Genomic DNA, 21637 nt, shown 5'->3' with positions numbered 1-21637 from the left:
CCTACTGCTTCTAGATGAACTTTTGCACCAGTGTCTCACAGCTGGAAACCGACTGTCAGAGGGAAATTGGTGGGTGGGAAAGATTAACTAAGACTTAAACATCACCGGTGAGGGCTTTGTTGTTCCAGGGTCACAATTAAAGTTCCCTATCTTATATTACGATGATGTTTTTACAATTTTTTATTTTTTTTAACTGTTCACTTTTTTTGTACAATCCATGGTTATTATTACACAGATATTGACCACTGGACATTAGGCACTTTATGCTTCTATGTTGTGTTTTAGACTAATAGTAGACTTCTTTCTGTTACTCTTTGCCTCTCATATGTTTTGCAAGGTGAGGGTTCTACTATTTCGCAGCCAGCAAAGAAATAAGATAAAAAATTGGATTCTTGGTGGACTTTACGTGATAGAAGAATGCTTTACTTGTCCTTTTCTTTAAACATATTAAAAGATTTATTTGGCCAATATTTCTTTTTGCTGCCGGGATGCCTGGTGCAACCAATAGCAGCTTCCACAGAGGTAGCCTCCCAGGCTTTTGAATGGCAAATTTACCAAGTTTTGCAGCGGTATTACTACTGAACATGACAGCTTTCTGTGAAAGCTGGATGACGACCAGTGTCGGACTAAAGTCTCTTGGGCCCACTAGAGGAAATGATTGAGGGCCCACCCTCTGGAGGACCCTGTTTTATTAGGGGTCTATTATTGTCACAGCTTGGGCCCATTGGAGGATCCTTTGGTGGACCAGTCTTCTCTGACACCTCATTGAGGGCTGTAATCATGGCCTTATTGGCCAGGAACCTGCCAACAAGTATTTAATTCTCCTGGAGCGCCACCACAGGGGAAATGAAGCATTGCACTGTGTCCATTGAAATCAATGCTCTGTCTATGTAATGTGTGGACCTTTTAGCCCTCCAGAGTGAGGGGCACTTATTGTAGTTGCTAAAAGGGTGTTGCATGGAGGATCCCCCTCTTTTTAGCTGACATTTCCCCAATAGGTATTTTCTAAATGGATTTTCTAAATCAAAAAGGACCTGAGTTACTGCAATTAAACAAGTGTCTCTATCGGGATTGTCCATTCACAATAAAGTAATTTGCCATTTCCACCGATCATGTTTATGGCTGTATTACATACAGCGATGTAGCAGGTGACTGTCGGGAGTGAAGCGTTCCTTCCCGACAATCGCCTACTTGATAGTGGAGGGGACTGCTGCTATTACATGCAGCGATCTCCTCCACTGTATGGGGAGGAGTGACCGCTAATGCCATCTCTCTACTGACTAGTTGTTTGCCGGCAGCAGATCGTGATTACACAGAACGATCTGCTGCCGGCAAACAATGATTTTTAAGCCAGATTAAAAATCTGTATTGCCTGATGAACATCTTTTCTTCCGTTCTACAGCCCCGCGAAACAAATATACTTGTCATTGAAAATCAGGACGTCGCCCCATGAAAGTCTATGGGTTTGCAAAAATGTGGAAAGCAATAAATTTTTTTGCGGACATGCTGAACTGCTTGCCAAAAAAAAACCTAAAAAAAACTGATCCGCATTTTTGCGGACAGCAAAAAAACATACGGCCATCTGAATGAGCCCTTACTGTCATACAGTCTTAACACATGCTGTTTTTACTGCCATTTTGCAAAAACGGCACATGTGAATACAGCCGCACAGTGCTCATACACTACACCATTCAGTAACTATTGTCTGAACACTCGTTTGGCCAACAGCCTACATGTGAAGTTAGTGGATGGTGCATGTGTTTTCCATGTGGAGAGTAGAGAAAGTCACTGCAAAACACCTTTGGTGGAGGCCTATCTCCTGGGAGAACCAAAGGATCGGGCATTGAAATTCAAAGCAACCCGTTATCTGTCTGGAGAATTGGCTGTTCCCTAAACACCATAGAAGGTCAGTGGCCCAACGAAACGGCAGGTTTGGCTGAAAGTAGTCTAAGGCTACTTTCACACTAGTGTTTTTGCTGGATCTGGCAGGGATCAGCAAAAACGCTTCTGTTATTGATAATACAACCATCTACATCTGTTATAAACGGATCCGGTTGTATTATCTGTAACATACCCAAGACGGATCCGTCATGAACACCATTGAAAGTCAATGTGGGACGTATCCATTTTCTATTGTGTCAGAGAAAACTGATCCGTCCCCACTGACTTGGCATTGTGGGCCATAACTGAGTCTTGCTCCGCATCCCAGGACGGAAAGAAAACCGCAGCATGCTGCTGCTCTCCTGTATGTTACGTTTTGTCCCCATTGACGATGAATGGGGACAAACAGGAAGCGTTTTTTTCCCGGTATTGAGACCCTATGACGGATCTCAATATCGGAAAATATTAACGCTAGTGTGAAAGTAGCCTAAGGTGTATGTGAGGTCTTTAGTTGTAAACCTTCAGATCACCAGTGATGTTAATCCGAGGACTAAGAGCACATTTCTGAGTAAAAGTGTTAATGCTACGTGCCAAGTGCCTATATGTCTGAAGAATGAGGACTGAGTCATCCCCCTCATATGTCCTGTTTACATAAACTCCGTGCACAGGGCATGTTATTTAGATCTGTGATTACCTTCCTTTCTCGTGATTCTTGTTTGGAGGTCAATTTGGTTTGTAGGATTACATAGTAGCATAGTAAGTAAGGCCGAAAAAAGACATTTGTCCATCGAGTTCGGCCTGTTATCCTGCAAGTTGATCCAGAGGAAGGCAAAAAAAAAAAAAAGTGAGGTAAAAGCCAATTTTCCCCACTTAAAGGGCTTCTGTCACCCCACTAAACCTTTTTTTTTTTGCTTACTTATAATCCCTACACTGCGATTTATGCCTACATGATCTAATTAATCATTTTGGTCCTGTAGATTTTGTTAAAAACATGCTTTTAAAATATGCAAATTACCTTGCTACCAGCAAGTAGGGCGGCAAATTGAGGATGGAGCGGCCGAGCGAGCGGCCGCCTCTCAGTGCGCCTGCGCACATTGAAGACAGGTACGGCCGCGGCGCAGGCGCCAGATTTTGAATGCAAACAGGCAGGGCCAACAGAGAACGATCCCGTTCCCTGGCCCTGTCAATCACAATGCGGAGGGGGCGTCTTTAGGATCGGAGGATGCGGCTGCTACCAGCAAGTAGCCGCCCTACTTGCTGGTAGCAAGGTAATTTGCATATTTTAAAAGCATGTTTTTAACAAAATCTACAGGACCAAAATGATTAATTAGATCATGTAGGCATAAATCGCAGTGTAGGGATTATAAGTAAGCAAAAAAAATAAAAAATTGTTTAGTGGGGTGACAGAAGCCCTTTAAGGGGAAAAAAATTCCTTCCCACTCCCTGGATCAACGACCCCTCTCTAGTAGCTATAGCCTGTAATATTATTACACTCCAGAAATACATCCAGGCCCAGCTTCAACTCTTTTTTACGGCATATTTAATATTTATGGTATAGATTGTGTTTCTTTTCAATCCTTACTATTTCTATAGATAGAAACTTCCTTTATAATGTAAATCCAGCCGTAGATTGGTAGATGTCTTGGCAGGTCAGGTTAAATATTTGCCCATCCCTCTTACCTTCTCTATCTGCACAGGCTCGGAGACTAGCGCATGCGCAGTACTATCCCTGGCGTTCAGTTGAGTTATTCACTTGATTTGCAATCACTGGCCATTTTGGAGCACAAGCTAAGGGGGCGTCACTGCTCAGTGGGGGCATCTGGGTTAAAGCTGTAATATATATCATGAAAGTAAGGTGAAAGTGGGCACCCCTTTTAGGCTTTGGGAGCCCTAGTCATGGTTGCACAAATCCACTGATTTCAGTTGGATCAGCCAGCAATCTAGTGTGTAAGGTGATGGTGTTAAAAAAAGAGGGATTGGGTATGGCAAATTTAAATTTACCCATGGCCTGAGAAATCAACACCCCTGCTTGACTGATCCAAGGGTGCATGATTATGGGTAAAGGTGCCGATACACATTCAATTAACATAGACCAAACCCAACGATTTGGGCAGAACCGACCAACCATCCGATTTGTATGGAGTCATGCCCTCTCTCCCTCGACAGCCATCGTCAAGGAGAAAATAAAATAAAACATGGCAAATACTATGTTCTCACAGGAGATAAGCCGTCCCTAGAGGTTCTACCTTTAACTTATTTGTCTCTTCCCTTTGAGAATGCGTTGCCGAGCCAAGTGTGCATTTAAATTGGGGGTCTGAAGGAACAGCTGTCTGCTGAATGAGCGTTCAGATGACTGATATCTAAGGTGTATGACCTGCGTTGAAAAAACTTTTAAGGGATTTTCATATTTGGTCAAGAAAGGCCATTAATATCAGATTGGCTGGGGTCAGCTGATTAGTTGTAGGTCTTGTGCCCGAAATCTGCTCCAGAATGTCCATTGTGTAGTAGATGGAGCTGGTTGCTGTAGCTCTGCTCCTGTTCAAGTAAAATGGAGCATCGCTGCAGTTACCAACTCAGTCCAATACATAATGGATGGAGCTTTTTAGTTCTGGTGCCAGCTTACAGCACCGGAACGGCAAGGTGCAGGGTGTCAGATCCCCATAGATCTGATGGCCCACTATGAGGATAGGCTATCAAGATCAAAATCCTGGAAAATTCAATACTTCAATTTCTTCAGATTTTCTTTCCTATAAAATAGGTGTAGGAGATTATATAGTAGTAAGAGTAACGCCAGAGTGACGATTGTCCTTTATTCTCAGTACATGAATGCAGGAGTTAACCGAAAGGTAAAAAAAAAAAAAAGGCTTTGAAAGGAGTGAATGGAGAGGGCCTTTCCTGGAAAAAGCGTAAGGTTATGTTTGGTTGGCTGACATAAATGGAAGGCTCTAAGGAGAGTCGCTTCTGATAAGGATTTCCTGGGGTGTGGACATTGCTAAAAACAACAGCCACAGTGTGCAACCAGGGGACAAGAAAAGGTGCATCGTACAAAGGGTCCATTAATCCTGTTCCTGTGCTTTGTGTCCGCGTAGATTAAAAAGCAACTGCTTGCTATTGTAGAAAATAAGTAGTTGGAGGACATATTTAAATGTGGTGGAGAAGGAACGTTCCCCGGTAACATGAGTAAAGCTACATTGAGAACAATTCACTTTAAGGAAACTTTATATATTATAAAGGTTCTCATTAACATATATAAAAAATAAGGTAAAAAAATCTGAATTTTTTTTTTTTTTACCAGAATATTGAATAGTCGACTCTTAACGTGTTCATTATATCATTATAACTGTAATGGACAGTGGGTGTGGACCCACTGTACCAACTAACCGGTTTGATGTTGGTCATGTTCTAAGGGCATTATCCTGGAAGTCCCCTGGTTTTCACCCTTTAACCCCTATACAGGGATTTGGCCTTCAGTGCAGGGGACCTACCAGGCCGCTACCTCTTGCCTCTTGGAATAGTCCCGGTGGAGCTGGCAGCGAGACACCAAGGAATCAGGCAATACTTATAGTCGGTAAACAGGCAGAGGTCAAGGCTGGCAGAGTTTGTGTAATTCCATTAAAACCATCTGAGGTCAGTGCAAGCAACAATGGCTTGGTACGTTAGACAGGGTAAGGTCAGGGCAGGCAGCAGAGTATTAGAGTTGGTAAACAGGCAGAAGTTTGGTACACGGGCAGACAATCAGAATAGCACACCTTCACTGGTTAAACTAGTAAACCAGGAACCTAAGCTCGGGCAAGGAGTGAGATGGCAGCCCAGCATTTATAGCAGAAGCTGATTAACAATTAGGACCCACTGTGCAACTACACACAGAGCATGGAGGCGAGGGGAGTGGTGGTGATGGCAAAACTGGGAGTAGTAGTAGTTCAATGAATAAAGTTCCTAATAGAAGTAGCAGGGCAGAGAAGCACATGCGCTTCTGATATAACTATAACATTGTATCATCGGTTGGTCCATCAACAGTCGAAAGTGGTGGTTTCTAGACTCTGCCTGAGGGCTCATTCACACGGCTGTTGTTCGGCCACTCTGTGCATTGAGGGACGCAAATTGCGGTCTCCAATGCAGGGGCACAATCCGTGCCGATGCCGTGATGGATCCAGACCACATGTTCTATTTTTTGCGGTGCAGAGGCACGGACAGAAACCCCACAGAAGCACCACGGATTCCATGCCTCTGTTCCGCACATACCTTCTGGATTGCAGACCCATACAAGTGCTTGTAATACGGCCACGGCCGAACAACAGCCACGTGCATGAGCCCTTTGTGGTCTAAAGAGTCAAACTTTACCGATTTAATAACCAGATTTCAAAGGGGGTTGTCTAGTTTAGAAATCCCAGCCTGCCCTGTCCTGCATTACGGATGTAGCATGGTTAGCACTCCTTTTTTCTGAGATTGTTTCTGAGTTTGGTTATCTAATCTAAGCAAAAACCTTCAATTGCTTTTCAATGGCTTTTGTCTCAAGATAATGAAATTTGTTAAGAAATTTGAGTTAACAGCGGGAGTGCTAACCATGGTACATCTGTAGGCTACCTTCAAATCTGCAGTTTTAAATCCAGCAGGTTGTTTCAGAAACCGCCTGCCACAGTTCACTGTATATGGCATAGCTGGATAGGGCCGGTCACCGCTGGAGCCCATTGACTATAATGGGATTGGGAGGGTTTCCACCATGAATTCCAGGTTTCAGCCAGAAAAAGACTGGTGCATGCAGCAGCCAGGCACATCTATCTGTCAACTGCCACATCGGTGCCTCCACCCTGTGCCAGTCATTGCACTAATATGTCCACTCTGCTAGTCACAACACCGATGCTTTCACCCTGTGCCAGATACTACACCAATGCCTCTACCCTGTGCCAGTCACTACGCCAATGCCTCCAACCAGTCACTGCATCAGTGTCCCCAATCCGTTGACTCCACTATGTACCAGTCACTGCAACAATGCCTCCACCCTGTGCCAGTCACTGTACCAATGCTTTCACCCTGTGCCAGTCACTACACCAGTGTCTCCACCCTGTGCCAGTCACTACACCAATGCCTCCAATCCGATGATTCCACTATGTGTCAGTCACTGCACCAATGCCTTCCCCCTGTGCCAGTCACTACACAGATGCTTCTATCCTGTGCCAGTCACTGCACTGATGTGTCCACTCTGTGCCAGTCACTGCACTGATGCCTGTACCATACGCCAGTCACAACACCAATGCCTCCACCCTGTGCCAGTCATTGCACTGATGTGTCACCTTTGTGCTATTTACTGCACCAATTGCTCCACCCCATGCCAGTCACTTCACCGATGCCTCCACTCTGTGCCAGTCACTATGCCAGTGCCTCCACCCTGTGTGCTATTTACTGCACCAATGCCTCCACCCTGTGCCAGTCACTACACTGATGCCTCCAATCCGATAAATCCACTATGTACCAGTCACTGCACCAATGCCTTCACCCTGTGCCAGTCATACACAGATGCTTCCATTCTGTGCCAGTCATTGCACTGATTGCCCACCCACTATAGAATACAATGTACGCTTCTCGCTTTCACCAGCTCTCCACAGCGCTGCACCTCCCTTCATCTCCTGCTTTATCGGTATCTACCACCCTACCCGTGCTCTAGACTTCTCACAAGCTGCATCTATTTCCTGACATGCGCTGCCCCAGACAATTGGGTCAATTCCCAACATCCACAATTTTAAGCGTACTCTCAAAAACGCCATTTTTTTAAGACCGATCTATCGCATTTAATAAATTTACTCCTGTCATTTTATCATCATTATTTCTTAGACCCTCATCCCTTCTTCCAGCATTATCCTGCACACTCCTTGCACCTTATGCGCCTCATACCTACGCATTCAAGTGCGGTTTTATGTGTAAATAATGGGCTCTTGCCACATGAAATTTCATCCTTGGCCAAATGCACATCACCAACCAAGCCAAATCCATTGGATGTCGTTCAGTGGTCTGGCATGGATGAGTGCAGGGCTGCCAGACACCACTGGCTCTGCTTTATCGAAAGAAGCAATAAATCGGGACAATAAATATCCAGACGGTCAAATATATTTTGCCGCTTAAAGTTATCTCATGATTGATGTATATAAACAAAAAGAAAACCATACATCATGTAGGACATGACTAATTTCTTCTAACAAAGCCAGAACCGGCCGTATCCAGAGATATTACCATTCATTGCTCCAGTTGCTAGATTTATTTCAAGCTGGCAGCTCAGGGGGCATGTCCTGGCATAAGGGGTAGGCAGCTAGTAATGCTGTACATGCCAAGGTCCAATTTGCACTTCTTTGGTGAGAAAATGGTTCTTCACATACAGATATGTGGTAGAGTGAGCAGTTGGCCCAGCATTGAAATATAGTGGGGAGTATGTATTAGATTTAAGAGCACTATGCGTTGGAGGGGAACAAGGGGGTGGGTTAGGGGTAAAAATGTTTTAAAGTGTAACTGTCATTCTTTTTTTATTTCTGTAATGTATAGGGGCAGTGATGTTGACCATTTTTGTCATATACCATATTTTTCACTTTATAAGACGCACTCCCCCCCCCCCCTCCCCCAAAAGTAGGGGGGAAATGGCTGTGCGTCTTATAAAGCGAATACTAGTGAGCGCTTCCATTATGGAAGCGCTCACTAGTATGCATTAGGTGCCGGGAGCGGGGAAGAAGCGCAAGCGAGCGCTTCCGATACTCACCCTCCCTGGTCATCTTGCTGGAGCCGGCACTGCACTGTCCTGACCGCGTACAGCGTCAAGAGGTAGTGCAAGCACTATGACCTGACGCTGCACGCAGTCTGGTGACAGTGCGGCGTGGGCCATAGAAGACAGGGGAGTGCGACTTCTAAAGAGCCTGCCGGACCCGGAGCGGAGCCGCGGCGCAGGAGAGTTGAGAGAAGGTTTTTTTTTTTTTTTTTTGATGGGGGTCTGTAAGAACAGGGCTGATCTGAGGTCTGATGGCGGTCTAAAAGAAAAGGGCTGATGGGGGTCTAAAAGAAAAGGGCTGATCTGAGGTCTGATGGCGGTCTAAAAGAAAAGGGCTGATGGGGGTCTAAAAGAAAAGGGCTGATCTGAGGTCTGATGGCGGTCTAAAAGAAAAGGGCTGATCTGAGGTCTGATGGGGGTCTAAAAGAAAAGGGCTGATCTGAGGTCTGATGGGTGTCTAAAAGAAAGGGGCTGATGGGGGTCTAAAAGAAAAGGGCTGATCTAAGGTCTGATGGGGGTCTAACATAAAAGGGCTGTTCTGAGGTCTGTTGGGGGTCTGACATGGAGGGCTGATATCCTGTCCTGATATTTAGTGGGGGTCTGATCTGAGGTCTAATCATCGGGTGCGTCTTATAAAGCGAAAAAATACGGTACTTTACTGAAATCGTACATTTCTATTGGAAAATAGCTCTAAAGTAGCCCATTTTGAGCCTTAGCAACGCTCCTCTGTCTTCTGTTTACATAACGCAGTCCGTATTGAGCAGGTCTCCACTGTTATGTAAACAGAAGACAGAGGGATGTTGCTAAGGCTCAAAATTGTTTATTTTGGAGCTATTTTTCCAATAGAAATGTACAATTTCAGTAAAGTATATTACGAAAATGTTCAGTATCACTGCCCCTATATGTTACAAAAATAAAAATATTGGGGCCCTATCCACAGTGTCTGAGTGGGCCCTGTGTTCCCTGTTTGATTGTGGCGTTGGATATGCATTCTGCTCCGGTCAGCTCTGTGGGACTGCCAGATGTAGAGAAGTACAAGAGCTTCACATTCTCATGATCGGCAGCCATTGGACCCCTGCCCCCTGATCAAACCTTTACCCCCTTTCCTGTGGACAGGGGATGAGTGTTTGGAATGGGACAACCCCTTTACATAGTTGTGCTTGCTTCATCTCTGATGGACGAAGGATTAATATCAAACATTTGATCTGATATGCAGATCACTTGGTAAGTGCTTGGTGGGCGCTCCCCAGCATGGCAAGGGCTTCGGTTCTCCTCTTTAAGCCCTTCCCAGCTCTTGACACTTTATCAATATTAAAATCTAGATGTCTGTCCTACAACACAAGAACTTGCATTGAACTCTTCTTGCGGGAGTCTTGCACACAGTTTTAGTGCATGTGCAGTCAGTGGAGATGTATTGCGCATGCGCTGTTCCAGATTTTCCTCTCTGTGCATGAGCAAGATTTCAGTGCATGGCGGTGTATCGTAGGGCAGCCGTGGGCATTTCAATAATGAGCTATTGGGAGGAGCGGAGAAGGTTTTAGGGAGGAGAGCCTGGGCACTTGCAAGGCTCATGTCTTGCCCCCTGGACACTTGCCAACTCATTTGGATATTGGATCAAACTTTGTCGTCTCTGCATCGGAACTTCGGTCCATGGGAAAAGCTTGGCTTCCACGACTAATTCAATGGGTTGTGCCATGATTACGGTAATGCACAAAATGAAAATCAGACATCATATAGTACATGACAATCTCTTTCTAACAAAGCTAGAACCAGCCCTGTACCTCACATGGATCCAGAGATCTCCACATTCATTGCCCCAATTTCTCTGCTAGATTTATTTCAGGTGGACAGCTTAGTAGTAATGTCCTTGCTCATGGGGTGTGTCCTTTTTGTTGCATCTTTTTGCTCTGTGGGGGTTTCCTTTATTCTTCAGCTCTCTCAGCGTAAGAGTCGCAGATTTTTATTTTATTTTACTCACTTATATAGCCATGACATAACGGTCCCCAGCCAAGCTCACAATCTAAGTTCCCTATCAGTTTGTCTTTAGAGTGTGGGAGGAAACCGGGGAACCTGGAGGAAACCGGGGAACCTGGAGGAAATCCACGCAAACACGGGGAGAATCTGGTAATGCCATGTAAATGGTTTCCTTGGTTGGATTCAAACCTAGGACCCCAGTCGATACGGATGGTGGCAGTCGACAGATGGCACTGGTCATGTGCGTCCACGTCAGTGAGGTGGACAGGGAGATGAGGGAAAGAGCAAACAGCAGGTGGCGCTATACAGATACATTTTAGTGAGTAACTCAGTTGCTATACTAATTTTTTTTATTACATGCAATTACAAAAGTATTTTTAGAATAGAGAATATTTTTGCTCGGACACACCCTGTCAGCAGATCACAAATTTTTGCAAGAAAAATTCCATTTGGAATTCCAGCTCGTAGTCTATTTTTCCCCAGTAAGTTGTTTCCCAGTGATTTTAAACCTGCTGTTACACGCTGCAGAACAAAAAGCGGGGCAGGAAGAGTTTGTTTTGTCATGCCGTGTCACATGAGAAAAACAGCCGACTTCATGGGATTTACACAGTGACAATGTTTTTACAAGGACTTCAGCTCCAACCGGTTCAAGACAAAACAACAGTAACCCGATGGCAGACATTACTGTGCAGCTTGTATAATCTGAACACTCGGGGGCCGCCGATCGGGCCCCGTGTCATGGATAATGACACCTGTTTACTGGAATAGACACTAATTTACACAGGGCCCTGGAATTATCCTCCTGTACACAAGACGTGGTGCATGGAGAGAAGCGGCTTGGCCGGGCTGTAATGTGTACAGAGGAAGCCCTGTGTAAACTGACGTTCTAGAAAGGGAAATGTCTTATCTGGGCGACGCAATGTGTTTGGTAAACTGGTGGACTCTCACTAATTTTCGGTGTCAGTACTGACATCCCAAAACCTCGCCACAGTGCTCGGCGTAAGATAAGGGATTCCCATCCAGAAGGATGAAAAACCGCACAGTGTCTCCTTCCAGGAAACGTGTCCGATGTAATAGCTTTAGATTTAGCAGGGCTGACTTTGTCATGTCGCACCTTACTTCTAAACACCACCTCTTTAAAGAGGGTTCTCCCACGAAAATAATTCTGCAGTTTTATGACCAGCACCTGGATCTGAATACTTTTGTAATTGCAGGTAATTAAAAATGTATCATAGCCCTTTAGTTATTCAATAAAATGTATCTATAGAATGACCTGCTGTTTTTTCTTATTTCTCCGTCCTCCTTGCTCAGGTGGATGCGCATGCTCAGTTTCATCCCTCAACTGCCTCCTGAGCTGTGATAAGGAGAGAGCTGCAGCAGAAAGGACATGCCCCCGGAGCTGTGATAAGGAGAGAGCTGCAGCAGAAAGGACATGCCCCCTGAGCTGTGATAAGGAGAGAGCTGCATCATTAAGGACATGCCCCCTGAGCTGTGATAAGGAGAGAGCTGCATCTTTAAGGACATGCCCCCTGAGCTGTGATAAGGAGAGAGCTGCAGCATTAAGGACATGCCCCTTGAGCTGTGATAAGGAGAGAGCTGCAGTAGGGGTGGGCGATATGGCCTAAAATCTATATTTCAATATAATTTTAAGCATGTGCAATATGCGATAAATATTGCGATATATTGTTTCCTATATTGGGGGGGGGGGGGGGGTGTTTAAACTTTTTATTTAATAACTATTAGCCTCCTTAAGGGCTAGAACCCTTGTCATATTCACCCTAATAGAGCTCTATTAGGGTGAATAGGACTTTACACTCTCCCTGCTGCCCTGTGGTTTGTGCACACAACAGCAGGGAGCTGACCATGGCGCCAGCCTCTCATGTGCCCCCCAGTCTCTCATGTGCCCCCCAGCCTCTGATCTGCTCCCCCAGCCTCTGATCTGCTCCCCCAGCCTCTGATCTGCTCCCCCAGCCTCTGATCTGCTCCCCCGGCCTCTGATCTGCTCCCCCGGCCTCTGATCTGCTCCCCCGGCCTCTGATCTGCCCCCCCCCCCGGCCTCTGATCTGCCCCCCCCCCCCCGGCCTCTGATCTGCCCCCCCCGGCCTCTGATCTGCCCCCCCCCGGCCTCTGATCTGCCCCCCCCGGCCTCTGATCTGCCCCCCCCGGCCTCTGATCTGCCCCCCCCGGCCTCTGATCTGCCCCCCCCGGCCTCTGATCTGACTCCCCCAAGGCCTCTGATCTGCCCCCCCGGCCTCTGATCTGCCCCCCCGGCCTCTGATCTGCCCCCTCTGGTATTGCAAACCCCCCCCCCCCCCCAGTATTAATCATTGGTGGCAGTGGCCACAGGGTCCCCCTCCCCCCCCCCATCATTGGTGGCAGTGGGCAGTTCCGATTGGAGTCCCAGCAGTGTAATGCTGGGGCTCCGATCGATTACCATGGCAGCCAGGAGTCGCGCTACTGAAGCCCAGGCTGCCATGGTATGTAAGTGAGCAGCATTATACTCACGTGCGCCGTGGCCGTCTGTCGCTCCTTCTTCTCATAGGTCTGTGCGGCGCATTGCTAATAAGCAATAGCAATGCGCCGCACAGACAGAAGAAGGAGCGCCCGGCGGCCACGGCGCACGTGAGTATAATGCTGCTCACTTACATACCATGGCAGCCTGGGCTTCAGTAGCGTGACTCCTGGCTGCCATGGTAACCGATCGGAACTGCCCACTGCCACCAATGTTGGGGGGAGGAGGGGGACCCTGTCGGATATGGCCGGCACATTCATTGGTGGTGCAGTGGCTACAGTCCCTTCCCTCCTCCTCCTACTCTGTCCTCATTGGTGTTCAGCGGCAGCTGCACACAGTGGGGAGGGAGGGACTCCCTCCTTCTCCCTCCACTGTGCCGGCCGGCTCAGGAGGAAATGGTGCGCGCAGAGTGCGCGATCATATCGCGGTCCGGCGACATGGCGAAAATCCATATCGTGGCCCAAATTTATATCGCATATCGCCTATACCGCCCACCCCTAGGCTGCAGCATTAAGGACATGCCCCCTGAGCTGTGATAAGGAGAGAGCTGCAGCATTAAGGACATGCCCCGTGAGATGCCAGCTTGATATACATTGAGCAAGGCAATTGGAACCATGAACAGGGAGATCTCTGGATCCATGTGAGGTGCAGGGCTGGTTCTAGCTTTGTTAGGAAGAGATTGCCGTGTACTATATGATCTCTGATTTCATTTTTAACATTAATCATGGGAGAACCCCTTTAAGGTCATCGCCTTATTTCCTGGAGAGTTATTCTAATTCATCATATATTATGCACACCAGCCGTCTAAGTTGAAAATACTTCGAAGACCATTTTTCAATGGAATTTTGGGTGATTCTTTCAAAGAGGACAGTATTATAATAGTTATATTCTTGTACATAGGAGGCAGTATTATAGTAGTTATATTCTAGTATATAGGAGGCAGTATTATAGTAGTTATATTCTTGTATATAGGAGCAGTATTATAGTAGTTATATTCTTGTTCATAGGAGGCAGTATTATAGTAGTTATATTCTTGTGCATATGAGCAGTATTATAGTAGTTATATTCTGGTATATAGGAGCAGTATTATAGTAGTTATACTCTTGTACATAGGAGGCAGTATTATAGTAGTTATATTCTTGTACATAGGAGGCAGTATTATAGTAGTTATATTCTTGTACATAGGAGGCAGTATTATAGTAGTTATATTCTTGTACATAGGAGGCAGTATTATAGTAGTTATATTCTTGTATATAGGAGCAGTATTATAGTAGTTATATTCTTGTACATATGAGCAGTATTATAGTAGTTATATTCTTGTACATAGGAGCAGTATTATAGTAGTTATATTCTTGTACATAGGAGCAGTATTATAGTAGATATATTCTTGTACATAGGAGACAGTATTATAGTAGTTATATTCTTGTACATAGGAGCAGTATTATGGTATTTATATTCTTGTACAGAGGAGCAGTATTATAGTAGTTATATTCGTGTGCATAGGAGCAGTATTATAGTAGTTATATTCTTGTACATAGGAGACAGTATTATAGCAGTTATATTCTTATATATAGGAGGCAGTATTATAGTAGTTATATTCTTGTATATAGGAGCAGTATTATAGTAGTTATATTCGTGTGCATAGGAGCAGTATTATAGTAGTTATATTCTTGTACATAGGAGCAGTATTATAGTAGTTATATTCTTGTACATAGGAGGCAGTATTATAGTAGTTATATTCTTGTACATATGAGCAGTATTATAGTAGTTATATTCTTGTATATAGGAGCAGTATTATAGTAGTTATATTCTTGTATATAGGAGCAGTATTATAGTAGTTATATTCTTGTACATAGGAGCAGTATTATAGCAGTTATATTCTTATATATAGGAGGCAGTATTATGGTATTTATATTCTTGTACAGAGGAGTAGTATTATAGTAGGTATATTCTTGTACATAGGAGCAGTATTATAGTAGTTATATTCTTGTACATAGGAGCAGTATTATAGTAGTTATATTCTTGTACATAGGAGCAGTATTATAGTAGTTATATTCTTGTTCATAGGAGGCAGTATTATAGTAGTTATATTCTTGTACATATGAGCAGTATTATAGTAGTTATATTATTGTATATAGGAGCAGTATTATAGTAGTTATATTCTTGTACATAGGAGCAGTATTATAGCAGTTATATTCTTATATATAGGAGGCAGTATTATAGTAGTTATATTCTTGTATATAGGAGCAGTATTATAGTAGTTATATTCGTGTGCATAGGAGCAGTATTATAGTAGTTATATTCTTGTACATAGGAGCAGTATTATAGTAGTTATATTCTTGTACATAGGAGCAGTATTATAGTAGTTATATTCTTGTACATAGGAGGAAGTATTATAGTAGTTATATTCTGGTACATAGCAGCAGTATTATAGTAGCTATATCCTTGTACATAGGAGCAGTATAATAGTTGTGATATTCTTGTATGTAGGAGGCAGTATTATAGTAGTTATATTCTTGTATATAGGGGCAGTATTATAGTAGCTATATTCTTGTATTTAGGAGCAGTATTATAGTAATGATATTCTAAATAGGGACCTAAGATACATGGACAATATTTACAGGTGTTTATAAAAAATATCTGGTAATTGAAAATGAAATGCAGTCATGATGATTGGTGATTTTCCTTTATTCTCTTTCACACATGAGGCCACCAGTGGTACATGGTAGGTGGGGACTCTCTTTACAGATTTTACATTAGTGCCTTTGTGGTTAGTCGCTTGTAGTTCTATTATGTGAGTATAGTGCCTTTATACATCACTTTGGGTTTTCTGGTGTCCTGATGGAAGTAGATTGTTTTTCCATATTGAATTGATTTGTGTTCCAGTTTTAGTCGGTCTTTAAGCCAATTGGTGCTTTTCCAAGCAAATATGGATGATGAATACCCTGATTTCATCCACATTTTGTAAGCCTACTAGTATCCATTTGTTAGATGACTCAGTCTCTTGAGTTCAGGACGCCTCCTGCTTTATGCCTGATGTCCGCGTCCGCTGTGTCACAAGGTAAAAAAAATAAAAAAGAACATTTTTCACATCTACCTTTTCCTTTGTGTTGGCCTCTGACTTGCAGCTGTATCCTCTCGGAGGGCCAAGTCTCTGAAATTTCTGCAGGGAAACAAACAGTAATGGGGAAAAAATGAAGAGCCTGAAACAAAGATTTTTCTTAACCCTTTTTGTACAGGGCAAGCATTTTCTGCATTATTATGAATTTTATTATTATGTTATTTTTATTATCTTTATTAGTATTCTTGATTTTTACATCTTCATTGATTCCAGGGCACTGTAAATGTGAAAGTGGTTTATATTCATAACATAATGAAAAAATAAGACTGGTACCTGGAGTGAGAAGACCCTGCCCCTGAGAGCCTACACAACTCTAGAAGCTCTGCCCATGAGGGTTGAAGCTGCTCATATGGCTCTAGGGGCATCAGGGTTATTATATGTTGTAGACGTTCCTGAAGACCTGGGTTTCAGGTTGCTTTTGAAGGTTTCAAAGATGAGAGAGAGTGTATTTGTAGTTCCAGAGTATGTTCTCGATGTTCTCGATGATTGTGTGAGGATTAGTACAAGAGGAGAGAAAAGAAGGTGGTCTTGGGAGGTTCAGAGATCATATGTAGGGATGTATTTGAAGATTACTTTTTAGATGTATGCAGGGAACATATATGGAAGGGGCCCATATTTTTGTGACCTCATTCCTGAAGGAATACACACATATACAGTAATGACCGATTCTCCCAAGAGGACAAGGTGGGGTTTATCCTTATTAACTCTAATCCCTGGGAACAATTCTTTCATTTTTAAGCCTAATTAAAAAAAAAAAAAAATGTTGTGTGATGATGTGTGCAAAAACTAGGTCAAAGAATTGGTATTATGAAAAGATGAGGTACATCTAATGAGTCTAATGTTAGCAATATAACCGATACCCAAGATATGAAATGTAGGGTGTATTATAGGAGTTTTATGGAATCCTTAGGCTAAGGCCACATAGAGTTTTTTTGGAAAAAGTTTTGAGGCAGGTCTGCCGGCAGGATTTTCAGCCAAAGCCAGAATAGATCCACCAGGAAACAGAAGTGTAAGTCCTTCCTTTATATTTCTGATTCCTTTCGAATTCACTTCGGGCAGATCTGCTTCAAAACCTAAGCCATCAATATCAGATTGTTGAGCGCGAGTCCTTGCACTCTCAGCACCGAGCTGAATGAACGACGTTCCGATTTATTCATTGTTTACCAGGCACAGCTTTTGTTGTGGTTTTGCTTGGTATTGCAGCTAGGTCTCATGTACTTCAATTGGATTGAGCAGCAGAGATCAGTAGTGCCAAGGATGGACTCTACCAAAAGTACGGATCTGTACCTGGTAAATAATCAGCTGGTTGGTGTGGGGAGTCAAACGCCATCTGGCCTCATGCCCACGGCCGTTGCGCGACCATGGCCGTATTGCGGCCTGCAAACAGCAGGTTCGCAGTATACAGGCACTGGCCGTGTGCTCCCTGCATCACGGATGTGTACTCAGTTGAATGGGCCCGCAATCTGGAGCTGCGGTGCAGAACAGAGGCACGGAACCCCACTGAAGCACTACAGAGTGCTTCCGTTGTGTTTCTGTCCGTGCCTCCGCACCGCAAAAAAAATACAACATGTTCTATCTTTATACGGTGCAGGACAGATCCGTCCCGGCCGCAGCATGGATTGTTGCCTGTGTATTGGGGACCGCAAATTATGGTCCCCAATGCACGAAACGGCCGCACAACGGCAGTGTGCACGAGGCTTCAGTTTGAGATTGACGGCCTACTGGGACAACCCCTTTAAAGTTCTGGTTCTTGTACTTGGAGTGAGTAATCCATTTAAAATAAATCACTCTTTTGAAAATACTTAATTAAGAAATCCTTCTGGTCTTCAAGCACCATTAAGATTTTTACGAAAATAGACTTTTATAGGTGCCCTCATTAGTAGCCTCCGGTAACTGATTTATTGAAGATATAAAAACACAAAAAAGGGTTGTAGCAGCACTTACGGAGAAAGTTGTATAATCTATATGGTGGTGGTGCTGCCAGTGATGGGTACCAATCTGTAGTGCCCCCGTTGTTCAAAAGATCGAAGGAGACCACAGCACTCTCAAGTCTTCAGAAAAGCTGTTTTATTCACCGAAATGTGCGAACTTTTGACGTTACATGGTCTTTTTCAAGCAACCTTTACGTCGAAACGTAGCACATTTTGGTGAATAAAACAGCTTTTCTGAAGACTTGAGAGTGCTGCTGTCTTCTTGTATCATCTTCTTCTTTGCACACAAGGGCACCGATCCGTTAAAATCATGTGCCAAGGTCTAGAGTCCATGTGTTCTCACGACCAGTGGAGTTTGCAGTTTTTGGACCCCCTCCAAGGGCTCGTCCACATGGACATACTATATTACAGTGTGGGTTTATGTGGAGCCATAGTTGGACTTCACAGACATGTATGGGCCCTCTATTGTACAAGTACGCCTCTGATTTCATACAGAGGACACATGTAAGACACATTCTGTGAAAATGCTAGTGGAATTTTTTTGTGTTGCTCCGTTGGACCCAGTATATACAAAAACACGTAGAATACTCTTGTATAATCTTGTGTAGTTCAACAGCATGCGGATGCTGTTGAGAGCAGTCTATAGACATGAAGTCAGTGGGGTAAAACCCCTTTACTGGTGTGATGGATTTCTACATTGGGTACAGGGGCTGGGGCATACTGCCGCACATAACTGGCTGCACAGATACTATAATGCTGCCCATAGTTGACTATTGGTGGTTTGTCAACATATCGAAGAAGGGTTTGAAGCTGATTTAATAGCTGGCAGCTATGTAGTGTATGGCTTGGGTACAGGCAGGTCACTTTACAAAAATAAGCCCCGAAATGTAATGATATCACTACAATGAATGCCCAGACTAAGCAGATTCTTTGGGCCATGATAATATAATTCCAATATTTTGGGCTACAATATAATTGGATTTTAAATATGCATTTTCTAAATTTGTAAATTTCTATGATTCTTTTTTTTTAGGAGAGGATTGCTGACAATTTACATGGCTAACCAGGTAAGAAAAAAAAAATAATTTGGTTTTTAATATTTTATTGTGTTTTTGGATACTGTTAGACTGAAAATGCTCCTTGGTGGTCTGATGTTCTTGCATTTTTTTTGTGTTTCACTTATGTGTTTTCTTTATGTTTATGGAGTGTTCTCTTCCTTCATCATGCATAAAAATTTTCATTCTCCTCCATTTATGTCACTACATGTTCTCTTGGTGGGAAAAGAACCAAGTATTGACCATCAAAGACTTCAAAGGTTTAGATCTCACAGGTTTAAGCTACATGCACGCAACCGTTTCTGTATTGCAGTCACAATTGTGGATCCCGGCAGTGTGCATCTCCATTGTCAAAGGAGCTCCATTGTCAAAATGTCTATTCTTGTCTGAAAAACGGACAAGAATAAGACATGTTCTATCATCTGTGGAACGGCCGCACGGATGCTGTCTGCATTTTTTTGAAGCCCTATAACCTCCGGCACTCCACCTGTGTTGAAACTATGACTCCCAGCATGCTCCATTCATTTCTGTTGAGTTCTGAGGACAGCCAAGCAAGTGTGCATCTTGGGAGTTGTAGTTTTACCACAGCTGGAGTGCCGGAGGTTAGCCATCACAGGTCTAGGGAGATGAAAATTTCTGGTCTCGTCTACGGCAACTACCCGTGGGCTGCAGAAGTAATGTACCCATTCATAGACTAGTATGCAGGCTGTCTGCGGATGTATGATTTTTGAAGAGACATACGTGACCGAGTTCCAGAGTGGCTGATCCATGCAATTTTGACATATTGGGTATATTGGAAACTTTCCCATGCTTTCAAGTTAGGATTAATTAAGCCAGGTTGATGGTCCTGGAAATCCCTGTAATAAAAATAATCACAAATACAATACATAATTCCAAAAGATGAGCTTAGGGTTGAACACAATGGCATCAATGAACGAGGCCATGAAGCGGTTAGATACCATGGCAATATATTGGTGATAAGACCTTGACTCTTGTGAGTATTGCTCCTACTTTATGTTTGTTAGAAAGTTTCTATTATGTTTTTCTGTCTTTTTTTCGATGTTGTGTGTGAATGCCTCAGTCACAGATGCAGGCAGTAACCCTCACACGTGTGAGGTCTCTGAGAGAAGGGACCCTGTGTCTCATTATAGACCGAGGCCAAGGTGCTACAGTGCAAAAAAATTTTAAAATGCAAGCTGTTTTTATAGCGACGCCTGCCAAGTATTTTTGTTTGGAAGAGAAGTAAACCTAAGCAAAAACATAAAATAATTCAGAGTTGTGAGCATGTAGAATTCATTTCAAATTAAAGGGGTTGTCTGCTGGGGACAGTTGTTCAGGGAAGGGAAGGAGGTAAACGTCAATGGTGGATCCAGTGTTGGGACCTTTAATTTTCATTGTAATCCTACCTGTGATGATAATGAGGTGACTGTTGAGAAATGATCTCAACAGTGTAACAGACAATGGATATGGACACACCCTGTCAACAAACTGATTTGACTTTGTGTTAGACCCAAGTTATCCTGGTGGTTCCCTGGTTTTCACCCTGTAACGCCGTAAAGGGATCTGACCTTTGCTGCAGGGGAGCCACCAGACCGCAGCCTCTTGGAATAGTCCAGGTGTAGTTGGCAGCTGACTCACTACCGTCAGAGACAGCGGCGCAAAGCACCGAGGGAACAGGTAATACCCATAGTCAGGAAACAGGCTGAGGTTAGGGCTGGCAGAGTTTGTGCATATCCGTGAAATAAGTATGAGATCATGGCAGGTAGCAGAGGGTCATTAGGTAAAGAGGCGGCGTCTGTATACTGGGCTGGGCTGGCCTGGCCCACGTGTATACCCCAGGCAGGGGCATCTGTATGCAGGCCTGGCCCACGTGTATACCCCAGGGGGGGTTGTCTGTATACTCGGCTGTCCTTGCTTGCCCACATATACGCCAGGTAGGGAAGGCTGTATGGGCTGGACTGGCCCACATATACCTCAGTCAGGGAACGCTGTATACTGGGCTGGCCTGGCCCACATACACCCCAGACAGGGAAGGCTGAATGGGCTGCACAGGCCCGCATATAACCCAGTCAGGAAATGCTGTATGCTGGGCTGGCCTGGCCCACATATACACCAGGCAGGGAAGGCTGTATACTGGGCTGGCCAGGCCCACATATACACCAGGCAGGGAAGGCATCTCTCCTCCACCTCCAGACCAGAGCAGTGTAGGAAGTAGAGAAGCCACCCCTCCCCCACCCATGACTGGACTAGTGTTGGAACGATTCTGCAGGGCCCTGCATCTCTGGAGCAACATCATTGGCGGCCCGGTGCTTGGTGTGGTGGTAACTGTCTAATGACTCCACATTTGTGGTGCTTGGCTTCTTACCCTAGTGCTCGGTTGTGCTTCTTGTTCCCAGAGGCAACAGCAATGACGGG

The 21637-nt window shown here is 44.3% G+C and overlaps 1 protein-coding gene across 1 annotated transcript in view; it reads left to right on the top strand.

The window, feature by feature from the left end:
* TMEM135 (transmembrane protein 135) overlaps positions 1-21637 on the top strand; it is a 349453-nt gene that overhangs the window by 111692 nt on the left and 216124 nt on the right. The window contains exon 4 of the mRNA XM_044286249.1: positions 19201-19234. Coding sequence (XP_044142184.1) covers positions 19201-19234 — 34 coding nt within the window. The remainder of the gene's footprint in view (positions 1-19200; positions 19235-21637) is intronic.

This window comes from Bufo gargarizans, chromosome 3, assembly GCF_014858855.1.
Source record: "Bufo gargarizans isolate SCDJY-AF-19 chromosome 3, ASM1485885v1, whole genome shotgun sequence".
Lineage (NCBI taxonomy): Eukaryota > Metazoa > Chordata > Amphibia > Anura > Bufonidae > Bufo > Bufo gargarizans.
The sequence above is the reverse complement of the archived record's forward strand: the minus strand, read 5'-3'. Positions and strand labels throughout refer to the sequence as shown.